This window comes from Cervus elaphus, chromosome 11, assembly GCF_910594005.1.
Source record: "Cervus elaphus chromosome 11, mCerEla1.1, whole genome shotgun sequence".
Taxonomy (NCBI): domain Eukaryota; kingdom Metazoa; phylum Chordata; class Mammalia; order Artiodactyla; family Cervidae; genus Cervus; species Cervus elaphus.
The window spans coordinates 38,790,881-38,805,993 of NC_057825.1; the positions used below are offsets into that span (position 1 = coordinate 38,790,881).

The 15,113-nt window shown below is 37.4% G+C and overlaps 1 protein-coding gene across 5 annotated transcripts in view; it reads right to left on the reverse strand.

Annotated features, from left to right (window-relative positions):
* Positions 1-5,822: 5,822 nt before the first annotated feature.
* Positions 5,823-15,113, reverse strand: part of APLF (aprataxin and PNKP like factor) — a 103,848-nt gene continuing 94,557 nt past the window's right edge. For 4 of the 5 annotated variants that reach the window (XM_043917610.1, XM_043917611.1, XM_043917608.1 and 1 more), the window contains one exon: positions 5,823-7,225. In XM_043917610.1, coding sequence (XP_043773545.1) covers positions 7,023-7,225 — 203 coding nt within the window. In that variant the 3' untranslated portion in view covers positions 5,823-7,022. The remainder of the gene's footprint in view (positions 7,226-15,113) is intronic. The other variant, XR_006343467.1, reaches the window with a different exon arrangement.

The following is a 15,113-nucleotide window of genomic DNA, read 5'->3' on the forward strand; positions in this document are numbered from 1 at the left end:
TTACTTTGCCGACAAAGTCTGTCTAGTCAAAGCTATGGTTTTTCCAATAGTCATGTATGGATGTGAGAGTTGGACTATAAAGAAAGCTGAGTGCCAAAGAATTGATGCTTTTGAACTGAGGTGTTGAAGAAGACTCTTGAAAGTCCCTTGGACTGCAAGGAGATCAAACCAGTCAATCCTGAAGGAAATCAGTCCTGAATATTCATTGGAAGGACTGATGCTAAAGCTGAAACTCCAATACTGTGGCCACCTGATGTGAAGAACTGACTCATTTGAAAAGACCCTGATCCTGGGAAGGATTGAGGGCAGGAGGAGAAGGGGACGACAGAGGATGAGATGGTTGGATGGCATCACTGACTCGATGGACATGAGTTTGAGTAAGCTCTGGGAGTTGGTGATGGACAGGGAAGCCTGACATGCTGCAGTCCATGGGGTCAAAAGAGTTGGACATGACTGAGCGACTGAACTGAAGTGCATAGCTGTAGGAGCGTAGGAATGAAGCAGGGAGTCCAAGCTGCCAGCAGTGGAAGTTCAGATATAGAGTCAAATTCTGGATATATATTCTGAAAGTAGATCCATCAAGATTTTGCTGAGTGTAGGACAAAGTGGGAGGTCAAGAATAATGTCAAGTTGTTTAGCCTAATCAGGAGAGGAAGGTTTGCAGGGGAGCAAAAAAAGGCAGTTAGAATTCAGTCCTGAAAAAAAAAAAAAGAGAGAGAATTCAGTCCTGAACATGTAAAGTTCGAGATCTATCATTCAAGTGGAGATGTTGAATAGACAATTGGATATGGAAGTCTGTAATTTAGAGTAGAGGTCAAGGCTTGAGTTACAAATTTATAATTATTTTTAAAACGACAACAAAACACAAATTACATGAAGCAAATGAGTGTAAATAGGAAAATAAAGACCAAGGACTCTGCTGTAGGGTAGTCTGAGCATTAAGAGCTCATGAAAAAACTAAACACCCAGCAATGGACACTGGGAGTAAGGTAGGAAAAACCACGAGATATTCTAATTTCCTAGAAGAAAAATGAAGGAAGTGTCTGAAGGAGGTAGGAGTGGCTTGTTTCAAACATTGCAGAAAGTTCAAGAAGGATGAGGGTTGAGAATTGATGATAGGATTTAAAGGAGTGATCACAGATGCTCTTGACCACAGCAGTTGCAATGGAGAGGGGATAAGGAAAGCTTGACTCGAAAGACTTTCAAAGGAGGAAAAGCATTGGTGACAGCAGGTATAGACAACACTCGGGGAATTTTGCTGTTACAGGGAGAAGAGAAATGGAGTAGTAAAGCTGCAGGCAAAAGTGAAATTGGTGGGAAGATTTCATTTGTTTTTAGGATGGAAGAAGTATTTATATGGTGATAGGAATGATTCAGTATATAGGGAAAAAAGGATTAAATGGGAGCAAAAGGGAAGAATAACCAGTGTGAAATCCATGAGAATATAAGAGGCGACTGAATATGGGGGATTGACTTTAAATAGGAACACAGATGATTCATCTGTAATATCTGGAAAGACAACAGAGTATGGGAATAGCTGGGGGACAGGTAGACACAGGTGAGAGTCTGTGCAAGTTCTCATCTAATAGCCTCAACTATCGCCAAGAAGTAGGAAGTCAAATCTAACCTCAGTACTTGCACTTGTATCCATTCTGCAGCAACTACAATGTCTGCTGCTTTCTCTTTCAACAGTCCTCTACTTTTAGCTTCTGCAACACAGCAAGTTCCTGACATCCCTCTTCTTCCTCTAATTCCTCTGAAGTCTTCATCTTTCTACTCCTTAAATGTTGACACTCAAGATCGTGCCTTCAACTCATTCCCCTATTTATCACTCACCCCTTTAGGGATTATAGACATTACTGGTGTTCACTCCATCTGGTTCTCATCCTTTTTGGGCACCAAAATTGTATTTCTGAGGTCCCTTTCAGTGGGCAAGGCCATGTGACTTCCTCTGGACAATGGGCTGTGAGCATGAGTGACACTTCTAGCTGGAAGCATTTAATTAACAGGGTACAACCCTTCACTTTCTCTATTCCTCTTGTAGTCATGATTGGTAAGTCTCATGTTCCAGTGGTGCAACTACAAGATGAGAGAGCTTCCAAAATCCCGGAGTGATGAGCTGCCACATGATAGACAGTGGCCTGAAGATTCACCCAACACAAAATCTTGCCTTAAGAAAACTTTCCTTGTGTTAAGGCACTGTGATCTGAGGGATATCCCACCACAACTTGCCTAACTGAATGGTGGTTGTTGTTTTTCAGTTGCTAAGTCATATCCAACTCATTGCAACCTCATGAACTGTAGCATACCAGGCTCCTCTGTCTTCCACTATCTCCTGGAGTTTGCTCAAATTCCTGCCCACTGAGTCAGCGATGCTAACCGTCTCATCCTCTGCCATCCCTTCCACTTTTGACTTCAATCTTTCCAACATTAGGGTCTTTTCCAATGAGTCAGCTCTTCACATCAGGTGGCATAAGTACTACAGCTTCAGCTTCAACATCAGTCCTTTCAATGAATATTCAGGGTTGATTTCCTTTAGGATTGACTGGTTTGATCTCCTTGCTATCTAAGGGACTCTCAAGAGTCTTCTCCAGCACCACAATTCAAAAGCATCAATTCTTTGGCACTAAGCCTTCTTTATGGTCCAACTCTAATATTCATACATTACTACTGGAAAAAATACACCTTTGACTAGACAGACCTTTTTCGTTAATGTCTCTACTTTTTAATACACTGTCTAGGTTTGTCACAGCTTTCCTTCCAAGGAGCAAGCATCTTTTAATTTCATAGCTATAGTCACCATCTGCAGTGATTTTGAAGCCCAAGAAAATAAAATCTGACACTGATTGGTACAGTGACTTAATTAAATGGTTCTCAAAATGTTGAGATTTAAGATTTAACTCATAAAAATTATTGAGGACCCAAAGAGCTTTCATTTATGAGGGTCATATCTATAGACACTCACCTTTTTTGTAATTATAATTGAGAAATTTATTTGCTAATGATTTTTAAAATAACCCATTATATATAAACACAAATAATATATTTTATGATAATCTTTTAATTTAGTAAAATGAGTGGCACTGCTTCACATTTTTGTAAATTCTTTAATGCCTAGCTTAATAGAAGACAGCTAGATTCTCATGTCCACTCTTGTAAGTTGTTTTGCTTGAAGTATATAGAGAAAATTAGGGCTTAAAAAGATATGTAATTGGAAAAGGAAGTAGTTTCATACGCTTTTCAGAGAATTATGAATATTATTTTTGATGGGCCACCAAAAATAAATAGCAGCTTCTGAAATGTGTTAGGCACAATGTGTTAGGCACAATCTGAAGTCATATTAATGAACTTTACAGACTCTGTTACACTAAGTTTCATTGGCCTATCTTATGCTTTGAGTGGATCTTTTACCCATGCCTGATTTTATAATATGCGTTGGTCATTCGGAAAACATTGGCTTGCTCAGTTTTGTAGATCTTCCAAATGTTGACACATTTCATTGTAGTAGATCACCAACAATATCATCAGAACAGTTTTTAAAGTTTTGGAGAGCTAACAAGCTCAGTGACATATCGAAATTTTCTAAAGCTCTAATTTTTGTTTGAAAGCTCATTTTTACAATTATAATGTATACTGTTCATTGTTTTCCTTGGGAAAAAAAAATAGGCTAAGTTCATTTTTGATGAAATGCCAGCCTCACACTCCATTCTGAATAACTGTAGTATGTCTGCCAGTCATTTTTGAAGATAAAAGTTGTGTTCCATGAAAAAAATCCACAAGGTCAGCTTGCAACTCAATCAGACAAAGGCTCTTCCTCAAGAATGAGACTGTATTTCAATACACAGCAAGATAGACCATTTAAATTATACTCCAGCATTCCTTTCTCGGACTATTGCATTTCTACCCATTATATTATTTGCCTCACTGCCTTTGCGAGCTGATTGTAGAAGCTATGTCCTTTTCTTCCTTGTATTCTCCATAGTATTTGGTAGTCACTGTTACCAGATAAATAAATATTCCTATCTTCCCCAGTAGACTGTAAGGACATTGAAAACGGAAACTCCATGTTATTCTTCTTTGAATCACCAGCACCTAAGACAGGGTCTTGGGCACAACAGAGTATAACTGTGGTTGCTTATGATAATCAAATTTATGTGTACATTATATCAGGATGTCCAGTAATGATCTTGGTAATAATTATTCTTTATTGTTTTTCTTTCAATACCTACTGTGGAGGAGCAGCTTTGTAGGTTTGCAGACTGGCAGGAAGAACACACACAGACACTCTCTTACAGATTCCTCCTCAAGAAAGAGAAAGTCATGGGAACAAGAAGGTGGACTCAAAGAGCTGGGCTAGATGTAGCACGTTGGTGTGTGGTTTCTGCCTCCATGGGATGTGTGGGTGACACTGAACTTTGCACAGATAAATCAGAAGAAAGTCACTATCCATTTACCTTTACATCACCATTCTGGAAAAATTACACTCACAATCTATTTCTTCTCATTATAATGAATGTTTACAATCATTAGGATCTTCTAGTTCTAGAAATAGTATCAATAATGTCATCCTCAACCTGGGTGAAAAGCAGAATCAGTACCCATGTGTCACTGAAAATCTTCATGTCTCCAGCTTCCCAAGGTCCCAGAAAACCCACCTCACTTCAAGAAGTCAACAAAAGACATTTGCTTTTAGAATTAAGCACATTAGTGAGAAAAGTGTATGTGACCATTCTTAGCTTGAAGGAGGGGCTTAGCATATAGTTTAAATTCTATGAATACCATGATAAGGACAGTTGGCTCTCAATACACTGTTTAGGACAGCAACTAAATCAAGTTTTGTTAGCAATGCTTTTGAGCTGACCAATTTCATCACTTTTGCCTCTTATTTTGAAAATCATAGACTTAAATATAGTCCAAGTAGAAAATTTTCATTACAATGAAGTTAAATATTTACACATTAGTTATACTCAAAAGTGTCTTTAGGATGTTTATGAAAGGCACATCAAATTATTCTTAAAAATTAACATGAGCTATCAAATAACTTCTAAGAAGACTATATTCTGATATTGAATGCCTTTCTTTCTTTCTAAAAGGCTAATGTCACCTTTCGTATTCTTTATCATAGCCTTCTTGATATTTGTAATTCATATGCCATACAATTCCCCCATAGAAAGTATACAATTCAGTGGACTTTAGTATATTTACAGAGTTTTACACTGTCACCACTAATTTTAGAACATTTTTATCAATTCAGAAAGATACTCTTCTTCTCTCTAGACCCCGGCAACTACCAATTCACTTTCCATCCCTATGGATTTGCCTATTCTGGATATTTCATATAGTTGAGCTTATTCAATTTGTGGCCTTTTGTGTCTGACTTCTTTCACTTACCATACTGTTTCCAAGGTTTATCCATGCTGTAGCATGTTTCAATCCTTCACTTTTTTTTTTTTTTCGCCAAAAAATATTTGGTTGTAAAGATAGACTACATTTTGCTTATCCACATATCAGCTGATAAGACATTTAGGTGTTTCCACTTTTTGACTGTTACAAATGATGTTTCTATGGACACTGTGTACAAGTTTTCATGTGGACACATGTTTTTAATTCCTTTGGGATATATCTATGAATGGATCAAGAAACACTTTAAGGATTAAGTTTGTGCAAAGTGAAAGTAAAAGTAAGTTCAAGGAATTTTTTTCACAGGTTTGTCAAGCCCTGAAGACTAAAGGGACATTAGAAGAGAAAATTAGTTTCTAAATAACAACAGAGAAAAAAAATTAGAATAAAAGATAATAGAAAAATATTTATCTTTTCCTTGCTGTAATATAAGTAAATTTTAATATTATGCAATTATTTTAAAATAAACTTAAAAACACTAAGAAAACAATTACAAATCTGTCCTGCTCTTTTAAGACATACATTTTTAGGTCCTCTTAGAATATAAAATATTAGTGCTTAACGAGGAAGTTTTGGTTTATGATTTACAATTTCAAAGCTATATTTACTGCTGTTTGTACAAACCCAAATTAAAGATTCTAAACTATATTTCAAAGATTCTAAGTCACATAAAATGAAGAGTATTACATAGCCTAAAGGAGTTCAGAACAGAGATGCAGAAATATTATACTATATAAAACTGGAGAAGAAGGGGTTTCTACTTGAAACAAAAGGCCAGAATCTTGAATGCTGGCAGACAACTTGATACTCTCATCTGAGGATAAAAGAACTAATATAATTTGAGAAAATTATGGTTAAAAATAATTCCTATATTCTTAATTTAAGAATAGCATATTGAGAGTTAAAAGCATCAGGCAGGACTTGTTTGAAAAAGAAATGGTCAAATTCTTTCAGGTTTTCTACTTTTAAACTCAGACATATAGTAAATTACAGACTTGGGACACAAAATAACATTCCCTGCATGGCGGACATTTCTGTAGTCTAGTTGAATCTATTTTCAGTATCCATTTTGTACTAATTTCCCCAAGTTTCAAAGAATGAAAGTAGTCAATGAAATTGCAAAGCTCACATCTAGGACATTAGAAAAAATAATAGCCATTATATGATGGCTGGTATTTTTTAAAGTCTGGTTCTGCTTTAAGAATTACTTCAACAGGAATGAAAGAAGCATGCTTTCCCACCAGTTACGTAATCTGCCTGGTTATACTTGTATAGTATTCTACATAAAGATAGAATCTTTGGAAAAAAGAAAAAAAGACCTGTGTTTTGCAATCGATGATGTTTACTTTTTATTATAAAGTACATGAAAAATATCAATTATTTCTTTTTAACTCTGTCTGCTGATTATTTCCAGATGTTTGAAATAACATAGAAAAAGCAAAGCAACAGAACAAATTTCATCCACTACACTGAAGGGTGACATTTGAATGTTTCATTTGTGAAGAGTCAATACTAAAGTTGTAACCATAAAAAGCAGAAAAACAATTGTCCCTTAAGTGCTTCCTGAATTATTTTTCCATAAAGAAACAGTAAAATATGAGCCGTATATTTCTGCAGAGGAGTTACTTTTTTCTTTTCATAAACTTTCTTGCTTCTTTCAAAAGCCCTTCCATATCTTCCTTCTCTAGGTCTTCCTTTTCTGGTTCCCAGTCGGAATCTTCGTCTGTTGGCTCGTATCCTTCTTCCTCATCATCTATAAAGCTGTCATTCAGGTTGTACTCATTGGGTTGCCCAACACTGTCATCTTCATCTGAAATGCTTCTCACTGAAAAACAGTTTAGTACATGGCACGTCAACTGTCACTCAACCTGGATTTAGAAACCTCTAACGGTAAAATATCTTTGTCAAGAAGATTTTACTTAATACATAGCTAACAATTACAAATTTCTAGAAAGGGGGCTAAAGCTATTATTTTTATTTTATTTTTTAACATTTGCTTAAATCAAACTTCCCCTACTATGAGCCTTCCAAGATTAAAATGTCCTCTGAGATTCATCATAATGATTCCTTAATAATATCACAATCAAGCTACACCACCTTCCATAAGGGCAGAATATATTTCTGTCCCAGTTACTCACTGTCCCTCCTTGCGATGTGATTCTATTTACCCATTCCCACTGACGTCAGACTTGGCCAAAGAAAAGTAAGTGGAAGTAGCAGCTTCCATGGAGAAGCCTTAAGGGCCTCTCTGTGATTCTGCTATTGCCATTTCCCCTCTGCTAGGAGAACAGTGTGCCCCAGATAGAGGCTGTTCCTTCAGCCTGGATTCAGGATGAGACAAGCATGAGACAGAGCAACGGCCAACATGCAGCTACATGCATATTAACATGACAGAGAAATACACCTATTTGTTGTTATAAGGCACTGAAATTTGAGGACTGTTTATTACCCCACAAAGCTAGCACAATCTGATTGACACACCAGTGTGTGCGCGCTCAGTCGCTCCAGTCATGTCCGACTCTGGTGACCCCACGGGCTAGAGCCCACCAGGCTCCTCTGTCCATGGGATTCTCCAGGCAAGAATACTGGAGTGGGTTGCCATTTCCTTCTCCAGGTGACACACCAGAGTTGTGACCAAATGAGGAGATATAAACTTACAGACTTTGAAAAATTTAGCTTTATAGATCTTATAGCTTACACTTTGGTAAGACTAGAATTACTATGGTAACAACCATCAGAATTTACAGGTTTCTAAATAATATCATAATAGTAGAATTACAATTCTAAAATTCTTCTGTCTCAAAACTAATTTCTTCCCTCATTCCACTGTTTTCTTTTCACAGAGAGCAAGAGTTGGCTTAAAATAAGGCAGTGAGAGACCCTAGGGTGATGTGGAATGTTTAAAGGTTAAAAATGTTTGTACTTTTGAATATGCTTCAGCGGGGGTTTCCTCAATGGCTCATCGTGTAAAGAATCTGCCTGCAATGCAAAAGACAAAGGAGATGCAGGTTTGATCCCTGGGTCAGGAAGATCCCCTGGAGGAAGAAATGGCAACCCACTACAGTATTCTTCTCTGAAAAATCCCATGGACAAAGGAGCCTTGTGGGCAATAGTCCGAAGAGTTGCAAAAGGTCGGATGCGACTGAGCACACACATATGCTTCAGCTAGCTTCTTCCTAAAACATTCATATGTAACAGATATAACTTAAATGAAAGCTAAGAAATTTGATAGGAAAATTTTTCATGGCAGAATGATGACAAAGAAAGTAATCCATTTGTCTTTTTAACTTTCATAGCCCAGACAGTTATTTCTTTCTTAATATCACTACTCATTCCAAGAGGATTTGAGACAGCTTATAATCATGTGCTTACTGGGATTAGTCACTCAGTCGTGTTTGACTCTCTGTGACCCCATGGACTGGAAACCCCCAGGCTTCTCTGTTCATGGGATTCTCCAGGCAAGAATACTGGAGTGGGTTGCCATTTCCTGCTCCAGGGGGTCTTCCCAACCCAGGGATCAAACCTATATCCCTTAGTCTCCTGCATTGGCAGACAGATTCTTTATCACTAGCACCACCTGGGAAGCCTGTGTTATCATGAGATAACACAAATAAAAGTAGAAATTAAGAACAAAGAAAGCAGAATATAAGTATATCAACCTCAATTTTTAACATAATCAATATAGACTGAGCATCAAATTTCTCCCTAAGTTTCTTGGTAGCAGAAAGCCAAAAAGGCTACACAAAAACACACAATTCTCATTAGCACAAGAAGCACATCAGTTCCTTGAGGGAAGTCTGAGATTATATTTATTTGTGTACACTTCTTATCTCTTGTAAGCCTCTTGAAGGCATGTTTTATGTCTAACTAACCTCAATTCCTCATGTAACTTTTATGACAGAAAACAGTTAAAAACCATTTAGAGGATAGTTTGCAGACGGGAAAGGGAGTGAGGAAGAACAGCAATATTTCTGTTCTTGGCCATTCTGCTCTTGGAAGTATCTCATATATATAAATACTGCCATCTCAATTAACAGTCTCATTTTAGATTCAGAAATTAGCTTAGCAGATTTAGAAGGAAAATATATATAAAGCTGAAACTATTTCAGGTTCTCCCGCTTTATTGGCTGTTCCTTCTCCATCTTCTTTGCTGGATCTTCCTCATCTTCTCAACCTCTAAATTTTGGAGTGCCCAAATTTCAGGCTGGGACCTCTTCTCTGAGATACTCCTTAGGCTGTGTTCAGTCACCCAGAGGTGTCCAACTCTGTGCAACTCCATGGACTGTAACCTGCCAGGCTCCTCTGTCCATGGGATTCTCCAGGCAAGAAAAACGGAGCAGGTTTGCCTTTTCCTTCTCCAAATATAGTCCTTAGATGATTCCATCTAGTTGCATATCCTAAATTCCCAAATTTATATTTTAAGCTCTGACCACCGCGTAAATTCCAGACTCATTTATCTCACTGGCTGTGTACCATCTCTACTTACTGACTAACAGAAATCTGAAATGCAACACTTCCAGAACACAGCTCTTGAGGTGCTTCACCCAAATGTGGTCATTCTCTTATCAATCTTGAACATATATGACTCTTCCAACCTTCCAGTTTTTTTTTTTTAATTAATTTTATTTGCTTTATTTCGGCTATGCTGGGTCTTTGTTCTACACAGACTTTCTCGAGATGCAGTGAGTGGGGGCTACTCTCCAGTTGTGGCACAAGAGCTTCTCGTTGCAGTGGCGTTTCTCACTGCAGAGCACAAGCGCTAGGGCGTGTGGGCTTCAGTAGCTGTAGCACGTGGGTTCAGAGGCTGCAGACCCCAGGCTCTGGAGCACAGGCTCAGTAGCTGTGGTGCGTAGGTTTAGTTGTTCCAAAGCATGTGGGATCTTCCTGGATCAGGGATTGAACCCGTATCTCCTGCACTGGCAGGCAGATTCTTTGCCACTAAGCTACCAGGGAAGCCCGTTCCAATCATCTTGGCAAGAAACCTTGGAGTTATCCTTGGATATCCTCAATAATATTTAATGTCAAGAGATCCTATTGGCTCTACCATCAAAATATATCCACCACTTCTCACATCCACTCCAACACCCTGGATCCAATAATACCATCTTCTTCCTGGTCTATTCCAATATCCTCCTAGGTGGGTTCCCTACTTCTACTCTTATCTGTTCACCAAGAAGCCAAAAAACCCTCCCAATAGCTTTTTATCTCACTTGGAATAAGATCTGAACTCCTCAATTGTAGCTCTTGGCCTTCAGGACCCTACAAAACTGGTTCACTAGCTCTTCTCGTCCCACCTGCCATTCTTCACTTACACTTTGTTCCAAGCCTAGCCTCTCTTCACTGCTCCTTGAATAAACCAACAGGATCATCTCCAAGGCTTCTGAAGCATCCTTCCTACGGCCTAACACACCCATCCCTCAGAGAATCACCTGGCTAGGTCTCTCCTTCAGCCTTCTGCTCTAATATCAAATTATCAGAGTCCTTCTTTTACTGTCCTATTTGAAATGGAACCTGCTCCCACCCCCATACACACCCTTGCCATTCTGTCCTCTTGAGTCGTTCAGTTGTGTCTGACTCTTTGTGACCCCATGGACAGTAGCCTACTAGGCTCCTCTGTCCATAGGATTTTCCAGGCAGGAGTACTGGAGTGGGTTGCCACTCCTTCTCCAGGGGACCTTCCCGACCCAGGGATCGAACCTGGGTCTCCAGGACTGCAGGCAGATGCTTTACCGTCTGGGCCACCAGAGAAGCCCACAGCTTTCTTCCCTATGTCCTCTTACACAGCTTTATTTTTCTTCTTAGCAGTTATCACTACGTGACATCACATAATTGGTAACATGTGCACTGTCCACCTTTGTGAAATTCTACAAGAGCAAGGTTCTGTCTCTATTGTATCCTCAACTCCTCCAACAATGCCTAACACATAAAAGACACCTATAGACACATATTTGCTAAATATATGAATGAATAAATGAACCATCTGCAAATCAACTGCTGAACACCTTCAGTTTACAGAAATGCTTTATTATAACCTACACTTTTAATCACTAGCCTGCCTGTCAACAAAATGAATTATATTACAGACTTTTATTTAAATCCTGATAACTGAAGGAACTTTAAGCTTCAATGAGCCCTGGGAATCTTTAGCAACTTACTGGATAGGTTCATTTGCTGAAGCAATAATAACATATTAATCAGAAGAATCCCACTCATTTCATCAAAAAATTGTTTTTATCTATAAAATCATAACATCACACTCATGTTCTTTTAGCAAGAGGTTTAGAATCTGAAATAACCATATGTAACAGAACTCAGTGTAGCTGGTATTCCCGCCCCTCTACTTCATGTGAACTGGCACTCTGAGCTTTAAGTGAAAGCAGCTGAAGAACTGCTTGACATGAGCAAGGCAAAGTCACGACAAGGGCAAGTCAGTGCCAGAGCTCAGCTCTATGTCCCTTCCTAGTGGTCCCAGGTCCACATTTCACGACAGGGTTTTGAATGCTGACATTTTTTGTGGAACCAATTAAATGGACCCTCTTGTAGCAAATTCTGTAGTAGTGACTTCAAATATTCTACAATACAAATGCCATCTAGATGGGAGGGCTTTTTTTTTAAGTGCTGAAGGTATAACTGGGCCATAGAGGTGATGAAACTTTATTTACTAGAAAATGCTGAATGCACTTGTTGATCTGAATTATTTCATGATTTCTTGAATCATGGGAATAATCTCAGGAAGCACAGTTCTGAAATAAATATGACTAGCACATAACCTATGAATAAAATGTCTGTCTTTAACATAACAATTGAGTTTTACGCAAAGGGGCATTTGCAGAAAGCAGGAATAGACACCCATGCATGTATTCCCTGAGCAAGCTGAAGCATGGTATCTGAGTATCTGGATTTAAAGTGATGAAGCCAGTAAAGTTCATATAAACCTTGCCTATAACACTGTTTGCTACACAAAAAATTCAAAGAAACCCTCTCAGACAAGGAGGCATGTTATTTAGAGAACTCAGTCATGAGGAGTCACATTACAGACGATCCCAAACCAAGATCCCAACACTGTACATAGAACACCACGGTTAGTACAAAGCTTACTGAAGTACAACAGTGAGAGCCTGACATGGAATAATAAGTGTTTAATATTTTTAAGCAATAGCAAAAAACAATTTTTGTGGTTTTATTTTTTGTAGTTGTGACTGCCAATAGATTTCCACAGAATTAAACAGTATAATGCCATTTTTGGAAAAATAAGAGCCTACATTTAGCATTTTCTTATATTACAAATAGTTTATTTGAAACCTAATTGTTGAACATGTCTAAGAAATCAGAAATAAGCATGTTTCTTCCAAGTCAAGGTGAGCTCGGAAGCAGTCATTTTTTTTCTCTATCTTCACTTAGGTCACTTTTAAGTTTCTGGCTGCTAGTGACTGTTTATCTGTGATGTTCCAGTCCCCTCACCCAATAAGAAGTCTCTAAAAAATAACATGGTTTAAGAAAAAGATATATACTAGGAGGGTAGAAGTTTAAAGATCTGTGTCATAAATCCCTTAGCAATGAACAAGGCATTTATTGGAGTTTATCTTTTTATCTGTGAATCAAATGATGTTGATTAAATGACCTCAAAAATCCTTTCCAACCCCAAAGTTATAATTTTAAGAACAAAGCAGGAATCTTCATTTTCTCTACAGGAATATGAAACATACAGACAGGCTGACAGCTTGACTATTTGAAAGCAGCACAAGAGAAATAAGCTGTCACATATTTTTAAAAGGTGATGGATAATACTGTTCTACCATAATAATGAAAAATAACAAACTCTAGAAAAAGCAACAAACTCTTTAACATATTTGAAAGAACATGCTATTAACTATTTGGTATTATTAGGAAGTGGTAATTTCTGACTTTTCTTTTTTTGCAGAAGTATTTATAATATTTCTATTATAAGAAATCTGTATCTAACATTTCCTGTACAACTTAAAATTTCACCATCAAGTTCCTATCCAAAGAACCAAGTCTGCAGAGCTACTAAAGAGTACACTGTGTTATATGCATGCTGGAAGATGTTTATGTGGAGGAAAAAATCTTTCCAAATTGTTGATTTTCTCCAAATAGTTTTCTGGTAACAGGAAATAAGAAGACAGATGTCTCATAGCAGATTTATAGTTTAACATCAATAATTCTTCAGGTTTTATTTTCCTTTCTTGTCCAGTAAATCTTAGAATTAGGATATTAGTTTTCATTTAGGTGAAAAATATTTTAGCCCAGTATTTCTACAGATGAAAGCTTACTACATACTACAAGAATAAAGATGTTTAAATGCCTCATTTTACTACTGAACACTGATCTTTGTAATGAACCAAGCTATTAGTCGGGTATTCATATTTTAACTTTGGAAAAGCAGTTTGTGCAGGTCTATCCACTTTATTATATTAATACATTAAGTTTATTTCTTTTTAAAAACACCACTGCATTTGCCTTTTTCATGTTCTAAAATCTCTCAGCTTTTCCCACAGTAAGCAGCAGTTCACAAAATCCCATTTAGCATCACTAACCTTACTTAATAGCTTACTTTCTAGATCTTTTAGTTTCTACTTCCGAAAATAAAAAAGCCTATTAGCATATGTATGCATACATTTGGAGAACTAGAGAAATACTGAAATAGTTTTCAGATCGGTAGAACATTCTAAATTTCAGCCATGAATAGTACGGATCCCCTCGAATCATGACTGTCACATAATAATAGGAGCCAGAGAGAATGACTCCAATAATCAAGTGATATAACACTGATGACAATTTCTTTCAAATGTTGTCAGCAAGTAAGGTAGCTAAGAAAGTTTAAAATAAAAATTTCCTAGCATTGATTACTCTTTTACTCGATATGCTATGCTAAAACTGTATGTAGCACTCTGAAAAAGTGTGGAAAGCTAGTAAAAAACTTTAAACAAATTAGATAAACAAGAGCTTAACAGATGATTACAGTCAAACCTACAAAAATCAAAATATATGGCATAAATTATTACATGTGTGGGAAAATTTTAGTCTGAAGTGTTTTAGAAGTGCTACAAATCAGAAATTAAATAATAAAATAGTTTCACATAGTTATTTTATATTATAAAATTCTAGAGTAGTTGGTACATAGTATATGGGTCTTTATTATAACTTTTATTGTTTTATTATAGATTATTGACACTCCACTTCAAATTTAACATGTATAACTTAAAAAAAAAACCAAATCCACAAACTACCTAGTTTTTCATCCTGATTTCTATTATCATCTCTAAGCTCCTGATATGAAATCAGGAGGAAAAACTAGGTAGTATGTGGGTTTGGTTTTTTTTTAAGTTATACATGTTAAATTTGAGGTGGGGTGGGTTTTTCCTCCTGATTTCTATTATCATCTCTAAGCTCCTGATATGAAGCTGAAACTCCAAATCTTTGGCCACCTCATGTGAAGAGTTGATTCTTTGGAAAAGACCCTGATGCTGGGAGGGGTTGGGGGCAGGAGGAGAAGGGGACAACAGAGGATGAGATGGCTGGATGGCATCCCTGACTCGATGGGCATGAGTTTGAGCAAACTCCGGGAGTTTGTGATGGACAGGGAGGCCTGGCGTGCTGCGATTCATGGGGTCGCAAAGAGTCGGACACGACTGAGCGATTGAACTGAACTGAAGCTCCTGATAATTTGTACTTTAATTTTCATTCATTCCTAT